Source organism: Oryza glaberrima, chromosome 1 (assembly GCF_000147395.1).
Source record: "Oryza glaberrima chromosome 1, OglaRS2, whole genome shotgun sequence".
Classification (NCBI taxonomy): Eukaryota; Viridiplantae; Streptophyta; class Magnoliopsida; order Poales; family Poaceae; genus Oryza; species Oryza glaberrima.
In genome coordinates this window covers 36,750,508-36,763,670 of record NC_068326.1, presented here as the reverse complement: position 1 = coordinate 36,763,670, position 13,163 = coordinate 36,750,508, and the positions used below count along the sequence as shown (strand labels likewise).

Sequence of the window (13,163 nt, the reverse complement as noted above, 5' to 3'; positions counted from 1 at the left end):
AATTTAAGTAATTATTAATTCTTTTCCTATCATTTAATTCATTGTTAAAAATATTTTTATATAGACATATAATTTTACATATTTTACAAAAGTTTTTAAATAAGATCTCGAAACGAAGGGAGTACTTATCATAACAAACAAAATTAACGCCTACCAGAAACAGCATAACCACCATCCACTATCTAAAATAAAAACTGATTTGCTAAAAACATGATGCTACATTTTTCAGCTTAACTAAAAACAACACGCTTCCCTACAAGTTAACCTTAACACCAAAATTTCCGTCCGCATGAGCTGCACCTGCACCAAAACCGCCCTTATCTGCAACGGTAAAACAAATGCACGACTTCTAATGACCAAATCAACGGTGGAGATGCGGCCAGCAACACCAATATGACGTACGGCCATCCTGGCGTCACCGTGACGACGACGAGTCGGGCGATATGCCATTGTTCATCTTGCGAGCAAAAAGAACGGCCATGTATTCAAGCTGGCCACTTCACGAAGAGCTCGGTCCGTTTATTCTCACCGGAGAAAAAAAAAGAAAAAAATTCCTTTCGTGTTGCATTTTGTTTCCCGCTTCGCTCGCGAATATTAAATTCGAACCGAAATTTCGTAAAAAGTGGCCGAGATATTCGCGGCAAATCCACCGCCCGTTCGTGCGAGGAGGAGGAAAAGCCACACGTGTTCACACGAGCTGGATAAGATGAAACCAAAAAGTCCAAATTATTTCTGTGCAGCAAAAAAAAAAATAAAAAAAAAAACACCACAACTTTTTTTCCATTAAAAAACGGAGAAACGGGCGGGGTGCTTGGCTTGACCCGGTCCGCGTGCAAAGTACGCGGCGGGGGTTACGCGGGGCCCACACCCGAGGCCCGCGGGCCACACGCGATCCGGCGCCCCGGACACCGCCGGCCAATCCGGCGCGGCCCACAGGGTTCCCCCCCGCAGGATAGATCCGGACGTGACGCCGACTTATTAAATGCGCTTCTGAGACGCCGCGCTATATGAGCCATCGCGTCCGCCCCTGCACCAGCACCAGCACAGGGTCGTCGTCGTCTCCTTCCTCTCGCCAGTGCCACCACAGCTCAAGCGTGATCCAGCGTTGGGCCGCGCGTGCGAGCGAGCGAGCGTGCGAGATGTCGGCCGCCGGGGAGGAGGACAAGAAGCCGGCGGGGGGAGAGGGCGGCGGCGCCCACATCAACCTCAAGGTCAAGGGACAGGTCTGCCTCTCTTCTTGCTCTCAAACTCGTAGCCTTATTATCCAGTAGTACATAGGAGTAAGTTTGTTCCGTAGTGGATGTATGGATTGTAGAATTGAGATTTGAGGGTTAGGTTCGATTGGTAAGCCCGCAAGCGATATAGTAGGCGGTTGTTATGTTCGGCGATGGATTCGGATTGCTTTGCGGAGCTATTAGCGTGGCTGCGACCAAGCACTTGGTTCGATGGTTTGACTTTGCTTGATTCGTCCAGATAGGGAACGTTTTGTTTTATGTTGTGCTGATGCTAGTGTGAAGTTCAATTTATGCATGAATCGATCTTTTGTTAGGTTGTTGAGTGATGAGTTTCCTGTGGATTTATAATGGGAATTCGTATTTAGTTGAATGAGCATCATCAGCGCTTGGTAGTCTCACGGAGTTTATGGATAAGGGTTTTATTTATGGAAGGATTTGAACTTGGATTACTTTCATCCTAAGTTTGCAGCAACATCTTTTAGATGATTTGACAATAATGTTAACTCTGTAACACTGCTAGTGTAGGGTACATAAACTCAGTTTGATGCCAGCAATCTGAGGACACTGAAATTTTGATTTTTGATTTTTGCCATAAAAATGCTAACTTTTCAGCAAACAAGATGAAAAATATGGTCAGTATTGCTCGTTTAATCTGCTAGAGTTTGCAAATTAGTATCCATCTTCCATTCTTTAACTTGTATGATATCTTGTAAAAATGTGGTCAGTATTCCTTGTAAAAACTTACTGTGGGTTTTATGAACTGTGGGGATTGTATGGTTAATACTACCTTCACTAACTCTTCTGTTGTTCATGCTAATGTGTATGCTGGTCTATTGAATTTGTAGCAATAGTTGGAAGAATCACTCGCTCATTCATTTCAACAGATTGTATGTTTTTGTTGCATGCAACTATTGTTCTGAACGTTGTCGTACTGCATTTTTCAGTAATGGGCTAATCTTTTGCTTCCTGAAAAGTGTGGCACAATCGAGAGCGTACTTTGTTAAATATATCAGTTTACAGTAGAAATACGTATCTTACAAGTTACAGTCAAGTCTAGAGACCATAACTTCAGATGCCTTTGTTTTTTTCCCCTTGAGCATCAGAATTTCCTCTGTACATGATATTTTGGTTATGCAGCACTCTCGAATGAGAAATTATTTGACAATAGTTGTGTTTTTTTGTGCTCGATTTGTTAACAATTTCCTTTGTTCTGTAGGATGGGAACGAGGTATTCTTCCGCATCAAGAGATCTACGCAGCTGAAGAAGCTGATGAACGCCTATTGTGACCGTCAGTCTGTGGATATGAATGCTATTGCATTCCTATTTGATGGTCGTAGGCTCCGTGGCGAGCAGACCCCTGACGAGGTGCGTAGCTTATCTTCTCTTCATACTCAATTCAGTATTTGCGGAGCCTAGCAAATCATCACCAATCCATTACTGATGACCATTGCAAACTGTTTCAGCTCGAGATGGAAGACGGGGACGAGATCGACGCCATGCTCCACCAGACTGGAGGCTGCCTGCCTGCCTAGAAGCTTAGGAGTTCTTGCAGCCTCGTAAAATTGTGCCTTTAGTCGGCTCAATATCTAGAAGTACATGAAAAAAAAGAAGCCTAAAAGAACTTGTGAGGCTTTGGTCCTGTGCCATAGCTGAAGGACATTAGAAGAGCTTTGTTTGGCAAAAATATTTTGGTACTTCGGCTGTTATGACTCGTTTATCCATACCCTAATATGTCCATCGTTGCTGGTGCTTGGCATGTTTTCTTTTGCATCATTTGCTGTTCATTCTGCTGTGTGTTTCGTGGCACAGCACATTTTAAGTGATTTACTGCTAGCTTGTACCTTTTCTGTTTGTAATATTCCGATCGTGCAGCGAGTGGTCAGATAATCGAACCTGCAGCAGGAACAATGAAAGCATTGGCATACTACACCTGAAGCCTCAAGGTATGGTTAAAACTGCAACTTGATGAGGAGCTTCTCGTCTCTGCTGTGTTCTGTCTGTTGTGCTTAAGGAGAGCAAAAGATGAGTGATTAGAGAATAAGATTGAGGTATGTTGTGGGCATCAGCCCATTTTTTATGTGTAAACCGATTCCTTAAACCTGTCATTCTCTCCGTTGATATCCAATTTGGCTGATCTGTGTTGTTCATCAACACTTATGAAAGTTTAATTTCATACAACAAAAAAAATCGAGAATATTACAACACGTTACTGTAAAGTGGATGGATACATGACCAATAGTCACAGGCGAATATATATATATATTTTAAAAAAAGGCAAAAACATTAAAGTAGAGGATAAGTGGATAACCTCTGCCAACAAAAAGAGCCAGCCCTAGGGGCCCACGTCCTTTTGACCTGCTGCGCGTAGAAGTGACGCAAGAAGGCAGCGGGCCCACTAGGCAGGGGGCCCAGGTAGCAGGAGGCCCAGGTAGTCGCAGAGGCGCGGCCCACATGCGAGAGCCCGCGTGCAAACCGAGGCCGACCTGAGAGAACTCTTGGACTTCGCGGCCGCACTATATAAGATCCTCTCCGCCGCTGGCTATCCACTTCTCCTCCCCCAACCTCTCCGGCGACGCATCGAACCCCAAAATTCTTCCTCTCTCGAGAAAGAGCTAGGTTAGAATCGGATCAATCTCTCGCTTCCTTCCCGTGAAGATGTCGTCGCCCGCGGGGGAGGATGAGAAGAAGCCGGCGGGGGGAGAGGGCGGCGGCGCCCACATCAACCTCAAGGTCAAGGGACAGGTGCGTTTTCCTCCTGCCCCTTCACCTGGGATGGAGCGATCCCGTGGCGGGGTTGATTGCGTGATCGGAATCGCGTCGATTCTATCTAGATGTGAATGTGTTCGCTTCCTTTGTAGGGATTATGGGGCGTCTTCTCTTGCGATCGAAATCGCGATCGGAATCGCGTTGTGATGTGGTCTTAGGGTTTGTAGGTTGGAATTTCAATTCCCTATTTGGGCGTTGTTTGATATAAGTTTGGGTAGAAGAGGAAGTTTTAGCCGTAGGAATTATCGATCGATTTGTGCTAGGGCATGGCCCACCTTTGAGTTTCTAGCAGCGAGGTACTCCTACATGATGGGAGAATTGGTTAAGCACATAGGGGTTGTTTATCATCAGTAAAAATTCCAGTCCAATACAACTTACTCTTGATCATTGGTAATTTTGTTTGAGGCGTTAACCTTGATATGGTACTCTCTTATGATTTTTTGTTCCGAGTATACATGATAATTTAGTTGAATTTTCATTCAGATTATCAGTTCCTATGATGTTTTAGTTGATGCTGGTGGGTATCATACTCTCTTAGTTCGCAATGGCTGAAAGGAGTTTTTGTTCAGCGATACAGAACAATTTGTTGAAGCCAAATGGGATGTTTCATTGCTCAGTATCTCCTTCATACAGCGTTGATCATAATTAGTTTAAACCCTAGTTAGTTGCATTCTCGATTTAGACTCTGGCATTCTCGAACATCTGAGTCATAGGCACACAACTTCTGTGTTCATATACAGAACAAACTTGTGAGAGGAATTTCTTTTAATCCAGTAGCATTCTTACAACATGCACATCCTTTGGCTAGTTAATTGTAATGATATTCAGAGCAAATCTGATCTGTGTATGCCTGTTGCATTTTCTGTCTGGAATTGTTAATATGGTTTTTGTCAAATACTGCCTTATAGGACATTTTCATGTACCAGGGCTGAGTTCTTTTGTGTTAAATACTCATAAAGGGGAGACTTGCTAGTTGCAAGCATATCATAGGTTGCAGACAATTCTCAATTTCTGAGTGTCCAGATAAAATATAATGGCAAGAATTTGAGAATATGCATTTGTTTGTGGTTGTGTGCTAATAGGATATTATACTTCAATTCAAAAGTTTTAGATCACTGATAAATTTGCATCAACTTTGAAGTTGAATCATTTATCAATTGAGTCACTATGCTGGAAATTGAAAACAATGCATTTATTTGTTTGCGATGATGAGATGTTGCCAGATTTTTTTTTCTTTTGTTAGTAAAGTGCATTTTATGTTTTGGCGCCATAAAACCTTATCATTCCTTGTGCTGTAGGACGGCAACGAGGTGTTCTTTCGTATCAAGAGATCAACCCAACTGAAGAAGCTGATGAACGCCTACTGTGATCGCCAGTCCGTGGATATCAAATCTATTGCCTTCCTGTTTGATGGTCGTAGGCTCAATGCTGAGCAGACCCCTGACCAGGTGCGTGATATACCATACTGCCTTCTCTAAACAATGAGCTGATGCAAATACTGCCTTCCCTAAAACCCAGAGCTATAGCTGATGCTTTTTTACCACTGCAAACTGTTTGATTTCAGCTCGAGATGGAAGACGGCGACGAGATTGACGCCATGCTTCACCAGACTGGGGGCTCTCTGCCTGCCTAGAGCTCATATGAAGCTGTTGCAACAATGCAACCGCATTACTATTTTCTGCCTTGTTAGAGCCAGTCAGTCTAGAGGACATGAAACTAGTCTAAAGAACTTGTGAATCTTTTGGTCCTGTGCCCCAGCTGAAGGACATTAGGGTGGCTTTGTTTAGCGAGACTTGGTACTTTGGTGTGTTAATCCATCGCCTAATTTATCCATCCTTTGCTGGTACTCCCGATGATACGCTGATTGTTTTTTAGCTCCTCGAAGCTGCATGCTTTTGTTTTGCTTTGCTGACCGTCCGTTCTGTCCCGTGTACGTTCGTCCGTTGAGTGCCGGGAGATTGACTCTCAGTTTTTGTGTTACTGCCTCCTCGGAATTCGTGCGCTGCACGTGTTAACTGTTGGATTTCACCCTGATTATCGCGCTGTTACCATGGGAATATTTCCTGCTACTGCAATCATCTCTGTTTGTTTCAGCATCGCTTTACTAACAGCAGGTACAATAGCAGGCTCTGAACCAGCCTTAAACATATTTTAAACATATTTTAAAGAGATAAATAAGACATATTTTAAAGAGATAAATAAGGAGAGAGATTGGCAGCGGGCTACAGATTTGTAGCCAGCTGCAGCACGGACTCCAAAACGCAGGGTGTGTATGATAGGTGGGACCAGATATTAATAGTGTACTATGTAACTATTGTATGAATGAGCTATTAGATTGGCTATATAGTGTACTATGTAACTATTGTATGAATGAGCTATTAGATTGGCTATAGATAAATTAGAGTTAGTAGTTGGCTATATTATTAAACTTGCTCTAAGGGCAGCCCAACCCATAACACTAGACATGGTTTCCATAAAGTCCACATCATCAAGAAACTAGTACTAGACACAACTCTTCCAATGCAAACACCACTATTTCATACTTCAATTTAATGCTACTTATCTCACACGAAGTATGGGATGTTGTACTAGACACAACTCTTCCAATGCAAACACCACTATTTCATACTTCAATTTAATGCTACTTATTGTATAGAAATCATGTCTTATACAAGACATGGTTTCTTTCTCTTTCCTCATTTATTCACTTGCCACATTATGTTTTCTTCTAGGTGGTAACTTATTTAATGATTTGGACACCATCCTAGTTATTGGGTTGGGAATACACTAACGAGTGTATTTCGTCTTTATTATGCTGCTAACGAGACGAATCCTTGTACGCTGGCTCATCAGTTGGTAATGCTACTGAGAATAAATCTGCACGAATTTGTTGTACAGATCTGTTTTGCAACTAGGATTAATCAAACTGGAACTTTTTAGAGCTGATAGTTATTGATCTATTAATATAGACCATTTGGTCATGAGACCGGGATGGCGTGACAAACACGCGGCCGATCGATCCACGGTACGATCGATGGTCCTGTTACCTCGCTTGCAAACAGATCTGTGATTAGTGGGCGAGATCAAGATCCAAATCCTGCACATTAAAGCTTTTTAGATTTGTTGACTTGCACAAGTTGCAAAAACTAAAACATGCGGATCACGAATTCACGGTGGATGGATCCCGCTAAGACGGATCGTGCGCCATGTTAACCTCGCCTTTTTATCTCGTCTTAATCTTTAATATAGCCCCCCTAAATTTTAATCTCATCTGACAAATCAGAGAGCTGACATTCTTAGAATTTACTCTTCTCGCCATTATCCTCCCATGTGCACCCCCCCTTAACCTCCCCTTGCTTTCGTCTTTAGCCACCGTAATTTTCTACCTTTTCTACTAGCACCAGATTAAGCTTAATTAACACAGCAGATTAACAATGCAAATCTCTCTGACATGTGGGCCACCCAGGCTGTGCCCCACATGTCAGCCTCTGGTAGTGGGGCTGCACTGTAGCAAATGGATGAGGTGAGGGTTGAATGCTCCGGGTCACATGAAGCCTCAGGTCCCCGTATTCAATGGCAGCGATCTACCCGTTCGTCCTGCTTCCCCCTCAGTTAATGCATTAACTGTTTTGCTTGTTTTTTTTGCCATTAATAAAAAAAACATTTAACAGATCTTGCACGTCCCTGTGACGAGATACACAACCATACCAAAAATGCCGAGCATCCATTTACGCACCATCATTAAATCAGGTCCAAAAATAAAATTTCGGATAATTTTTATATACGTTTCAATCCGGCTTTTTCTTTACGTTTCTATATAAAGCAGCTTTGGATTTAACCCAGCATGTGTGTGTGTGGGGCAATTTGACCCGCTTCCTTCCTTCTGTCACAAGCCACTCCAGTGAAGCAGTTGTTTAACAGCTTCTTTAACCTCTAACCACTTTGTTAATCTGTCACGACCATCTGATCTAAACGGGGTAGCAATTAGATTAGTCATAATCTAATAATCCAATCTGTCACTACTGGAGTACTACTCCTCCTCCTTTTGTTTTGTTTTTTTTGTCGGTCTCCGTGCCCTTGTGCAGTCACATTGGAGATGGAGAGGTGAGAGAGAGAGAGAGAGAGATAAAAAAGGAGAAGTTTTTTGGACTTGTTTAAGCATTTTGCTGGCTCGGAGTCCAGAGTGAGAAAGAGACATGCACAGAGAGAGCGGTGAAAGAAACTGCAAACTGCCCACTGCCCACTCCCTCCTCTCCGGTCTCCATCTCCCAGTTTCTTCTTCCTCTCCGCTCTCTCCGCTGCTGTCGTCCCGTCTCTGTCCGGATTGCTCCGATTTCTTGCTCTTTACACCTGTCCATGGCGGGGTGAGTGGAGAGCGCGAATCTTGGATCCAACCCGTCGCGTTCTTGCTCGGCGAGGATGGAATTCGGGGGCGCCATTGATGATCAGAGGTGAGCTCTTTGGGGGTGCTTCGCGTGATTCGGGATGATTGCGCGGGTGGGAAAGGCGGTGGTTTTTTGATTGGTGGATTGGGAGGGGGATGGAATTGCGATTTTTGTCGATTTGATTCTGTCTTCGCTTTAGTTTTTTGTCCTCGTTGATCCCTAATTTCGCTTTCTCTGGTACGGTTGTTGGTTGGGGGAGCGGGATTAGTACCAACTCTGCTGCCCTTCTTTTTTTCTTCCTAATCTTTATGGCGTGATGTGATGTTAAGAGCCGGGAAAGGAGACTTCGAATTCTGGGAGAAAGTACCCGTGGAATTCTTTCGTTGGAAGCTTTGTTGTATCTTTTGCTCTTTTTGTGGTGTGTACTGTGTCTCAGTTCGTTGCAGTTAAATGTTGTTACTTGGTTGCTTTTGCTGCTAAACCCTAGTGGCTGGTTGTTCATGATTTTTGTAAGGAATGCTAGTGATGAAAGCATTCTTGTGCTTTTAACTTGCTCTCGTTTAGGCATTTGATTGGATATCCCTGCCCAACATCAAAGATTTCCTTTTTTTATCTTTTAGATTGCCAATGTTTAGCTTTTGTCTCATAGCTTTGCCCTCCACTAGTCTGCAATCTGAGTTTTCTGAACATTCTTGTGTTCTACAGCAAAAACCCCTGTAATGCGGTTCACAGGATGAAAGCTTTGCGTTTGCTATTTGTAATTGTTGGTTGCTGATTCATACAGCACTCCATAGGTGTAACAGTCTTAGTTGAACATTGGATGCATTTTTTTAGTTGACATTGAAAGTCCTCTAAATCATAAGATGTGCAAAGATATATGCTCTGTATCCCACTCATTTATTTGACGTTTTTATAACTTTTTTTACTCGAGTAATTATTCATAACGGCGCCTTCAATGTGGAACATTGTACAGTGAAATGTGGGGATGGCAAAGTCAGGAGTATGATCTGCAGAAAGATTTGCTTGCTGGTATGCACCGTACTTTTCATCAGAAGTTATGTCCTTCAGCTCCCCCCTGCAAAAGGATAGTGCTGAACAATTTGTCTGATTTCAGAAGAAGCTGCAGATCCATCTAGCTGTTTGTGGAGTGAAGCAAATCAGAATGCCGGTGATGCTTGGACCATGTTTGATGAGCAAACTCCAATAAAACATTGTACAGACATAGATTTTCAGTTCTGTGATATAGGAGGTAAAGGATTTCTTTTCTTGTATGTATGATGCAACACTTCATAGTTATCATTAACCGCCAATATATTGCACTGTCAAAAATAGCTGCCACCATTTATCTCTGAAGTCCCTAGCACGTTTCTACAATCAGTCTTAAGACACATTTGCCACTTAGTAATTTTAATGCCCTTCTGCTTCCTAATAATATCATTGACACACATATTTGGTTGTGTTTCTATATACAAGCAGAGTTGTAGATAATACCATCTTCTGTGTACACCGAACATTGGACAAATATCTTTCCTTGTTATTTGCCTTCCTGAGGCTTGATTTAAACAATCACTTGAAATTAGAACATTGCATTACACTTGTAATCTTGGTCACCATCTCCAATCGAAACAAATCAATAATAGTTCTATCTTATCTCACCTTTTGGTGCATACCAAGCGGTGCTTTTGTTTGATGTCCTTATGTGAACATGTATGCAGATATCATTGTCAAGGATTTTGATGAAGGAAAGGAAACTTTACAAGCTAAACGAAGACGCATGCTGCAGTTCTGTTCAGACAATGTTGAGGTATATACCAAGTCTAATGTTCTAATATGAAGTTAAGTCCACTAATCGTCTTAGAAAAAGTCCATGAAAAATGAATTTAAATACAGATTAATACTTCTGGGTTGCAAGGCTTGTCAAAGCAATGATCAAATACATTAACTTGGTGTTTTAAATCCATCAATGTGATAGTCTTGTACTCTTGTTATGTGTAGATGGATTGTGCTACGGCAGCAGATGGACTATCGGAAAATCTTCAATTGAATTTGGGTTTCTCTGGTATATCTCCACCATGTCTGTTATGCTAGATTGGGTTGATTTATCTCCACTCTTAATTCTAGAGATGACTCCAGGTGATCAGTGTTTATTAAACTGTGATGGGACAGAGGAACTACCAGAAGAATGGCTAGTAGATTGTTCACCACAAGAGAGTGAGCCTCAATGCCTGCCTGAAGATATGTCCGTTCATTTGAGTAGTCCTGCTGTGGCCATGGAAGAAGCCAATCTTTCCGGTTAGTGTAAACAAACTTCTGTTCCCAGAATTTCAGTACTTCTATTTGTTGCATGACACTAGAGTGTGTTCTCTACTTTGTTTTACAGTGCACAAAAATTCTTCGTCTCGGGAGCAGGGCAACACAGTCCAGAAGAACACTGTGCAAGCTCGACCAACACCTCTGAAAGGTATACCCAATTCTAGCATATTTGCCATGTTTCTGCCCCCTTATGATCCATAAACTCATATGTTATCCTTTGGTTGACAGCTGGAAAAAATATTATTAGAGCAAGAAAGGTGAAAACATCAGTCGTCTATCCTTTCGAGCTTATCAAGCCATGCGGTTTTCATGGTGATGTCACATTGCATGATATCAATCAGAGGATCCACGCCCCGCCCCCATACAAGATAAAGCACAAGATCGACGAGGAGCAGCTCTCCTATCAGACTTCAGCTATTTCCGGGAAGCCTGTAGTCCACAAGACAAAGATTCATACAGAAGGAGGAAAGGGCAGTATCACAATCACAAGAACTAGAGGTTAATTAGGTCAATGGTATGCATATATGGTGCCAATATGGTCCTTGTACCATGCATTTCTGATATATTGGGTTGTGTCAATGTTTTGTGGCCAAGGAAATGCATGCCCTTGTTGGAATATTGTTAGCCATTTTTTTTTCACTTTATTTCTTCCATTGTCCCCTCTTCGGAACTTCTTTGCCTGTACTTGCTTGGTTAGTGTGAGATAGTATGATAATAGAGTGTGTAGGCAGGGTGTGGCAGTGGCAAAGTGTGCTGCTTTTTTGGTTCTTGGTTGAAGGGGGAAAGTTGATGTAATCAGATAAGTCAGTAATTGTGGACATATTGGTTTGGTGAGATTATATTTTGCAAGATCAGCTTCATAGCTACGTACATCTCTGCCGCAAACTCCATATCCTGAAGTCTAACCGTACGATTTTACTGCTTGAAGCATTTTCAGCACATACTGTTCATGTTCAGATACCTGAACTGATAATTAAAATTGCTCCATTAATATCACAATATAATTACTCCTAATTGATGAATAGTATACTAGTATTTAACTAGTGTGAGGGAGGTACAATCCAGAATGGTTTAGTGCTCTTGAGATCCAAGTCGCGATCATGAACTCGAACAATGTCCAGCGTCTGTTCATCGAGGTCGTAGATGCAGAGATCCCCGTCGTTTTCCCTGAAATTCTTCATGAAGTAGACGTGGTTCCGTTTCAGGTTGAGCACCTTCTTCCAAGGGCATCATGAAACTGTGTGATTACTTCGAGCAGGTCCCTTTACTTATTGGATAGAGCAACCGTTGGTCGCCTTATGACCCTTATCCAAGAAGTTCACGAAGACAATGCACACCTCAACCTCACCAGCGGCAAGATACACGATTGTTTGCGGACTGGAGTTAAACCTCTCTACCTCGCAAAGTTGAGAGGTTATTCTCTCTCACCTGCCGATTACCAGGAACGTAATCTGGGTATATTCATCCTCCCAGTAGCAAGATAGTGTTCAGATCACCCACATAATAAGATTGGAGGGGATTCCCTTGTTCGGTTAATCCCTGTGAGAGAGGGATTGGATGGGATTTATTCCACACCCTATTGTGGTATGGAATTATCCCCCCTCAGTTCCCTCCAATCCCCTCCAAACGAAACATGGCGTTAGGTTTGTAGGGGATTGAAGGGGATTGGAGGGGTTTAAGGGGGAATAATTCCACACCACAATAGGTGTGGAATAAATCTCGTCCAATCCCTCGCTCTCGGGGATTAACCGAACATAGCTTTATGAAGGAGAAGGCAACTACTACAAGCCATTATTCATGTCTATGCATAAGGCACTTGTGGCCAAGTATGTTGTCGACTGTTAAATACCAAATTTGCGTCGTCAATACCTGTATAAATTTAAAAATATAAAACATCCAATATAGCGGTAGGTTTATGTCGACGAGTGATACTCGCGGACCGGATGAGTAGGGTACGTTGGAACGATGGTCTACAAAGTACGACATCAAGCAGACAAAAGACAAAGATTATACTGGTTCAGGCCCCTTGTCAGGTAATAGCTCTAGTCCAGTTTATATGGGATTGATGATGATGAGAACGTATTACAAAGAGAGTAGTCGAAACAGATGATATCGACGAGATCGTAGTCGAGGGATTCAACGAGATCTCCCGACGACTTGGCTCCGCGTACCCCGGCTTCGTAAACTTTGATGGGTGTATTGGCGATGGAATTGGATGCCTTGTACCCCTCTCAGGGGGTCCCTTTTATACTGTGGGCGTGGATCATCTTGACCCCAAGAAAGATATGAGGATATGTGATTTGATACGGCATAACAGAAATTGTATTCCCTCCGAGTAGGCCCTTGGAAATCGCTTGACTCGTAGAGATATTTTCCATAATTCGGAATGGATTCCAAACGATATTTATGGGAACAATCCGTATACGTGAAGGTATGCCTTGTTGGTATATTCCATAAGTCGAA

General features: G+C 42.6%; 2 protein-coding genes across 5 annotated transcripts; both read left to right on the top strand.

Moving 5' to 3' along the window:
- The first annotated feature begins 992 nt into the window (after positions 1 to 992).
- On the top strand, positions 993 to 5,848 carry LOC127779814 (small ubiquitin-related modifier 1). Of its 3 annotated transcripts, none has more exons than XM_052306718.1 (3): positions 993 to 1,223; positions 2,452 to 2,601; positions 2,700 to 3,006. In XM_052306718.1, the coding sequence occupies exons 1-3, from the start codon at positions 1,008 to 1,010 to the stop codon at positions 2,766 to 2,768; spliced, it is 435 nt and encodes a 144-aa protein (XP_052162678.1). In that variant the 5' UTR covers positions 993 to 1,007; the 3' UTR covers positions 2,769 to 3,006. The 3 variants fall into 3 exon arrangements, with proteins under 3 accessions (XP_052162678.1, XP_052162687.1, XP_052162695.1); XM_052306727.1 differs by lacking the exons at positions 2,452 to 2,601; positions 2,700 to 3,006 and adding exons at positions 5,301 to 5,450; positions 5,567 to 5,848 and having other exon boundaries at positions 1,006 to 1,223; XM_052306735.1 differs by lacking the exons at positions 993 to 1,223; positions 2,452 to 2,601; positions 2,700 to 3,006 and adding exons at positions 3,770 to 3,978; positions 5,301 to 5,450; positions 5,567 to 5,848.
- A 2,301-nt stretch (positions 5,849 to 8,149) lies between these two features.
- On the top strand, positions 8,150 to 11,570 carry LOC127760159 (protein XRI1-like). Of its 2 annotated transcripts, none has more exons than XM_052284389.1 (8): positions 8,150 to 8,453; positions 9,361 to 9,416; positions 9,502 to 9,636; positions 10,103 to 10,191; positions 10,383 to 10,446; positions 10,554 to 10,679; positions 10,768 to 10,848; positions 10,929 to 11,570. In XM_052284389.1, exons 1-8 carry the CDS (start codon positions 8,422 to 8,424, stop codon positions 11,201 to 11,203), a joined length of 858 nt encoding a protein of 285 aa, XP_052140349.1. In that variant the 5' UTR covers positions 8,150 to 8,421; the 3' UTR covers positions 11,204 to 11,570. The 2 variants fall into 2 exon arrangements, with proteins under 2 accessions (XP_052140349.1, XP_052140342.1); XM_052284382.1 differs by having other exon boundaries at positions 8,151 to 8,453; positions 10,521 to 10,679.
- The last annotated feature ends 1,593 nt before the right edge of the window (positions 11,571 to 13,163 follow it).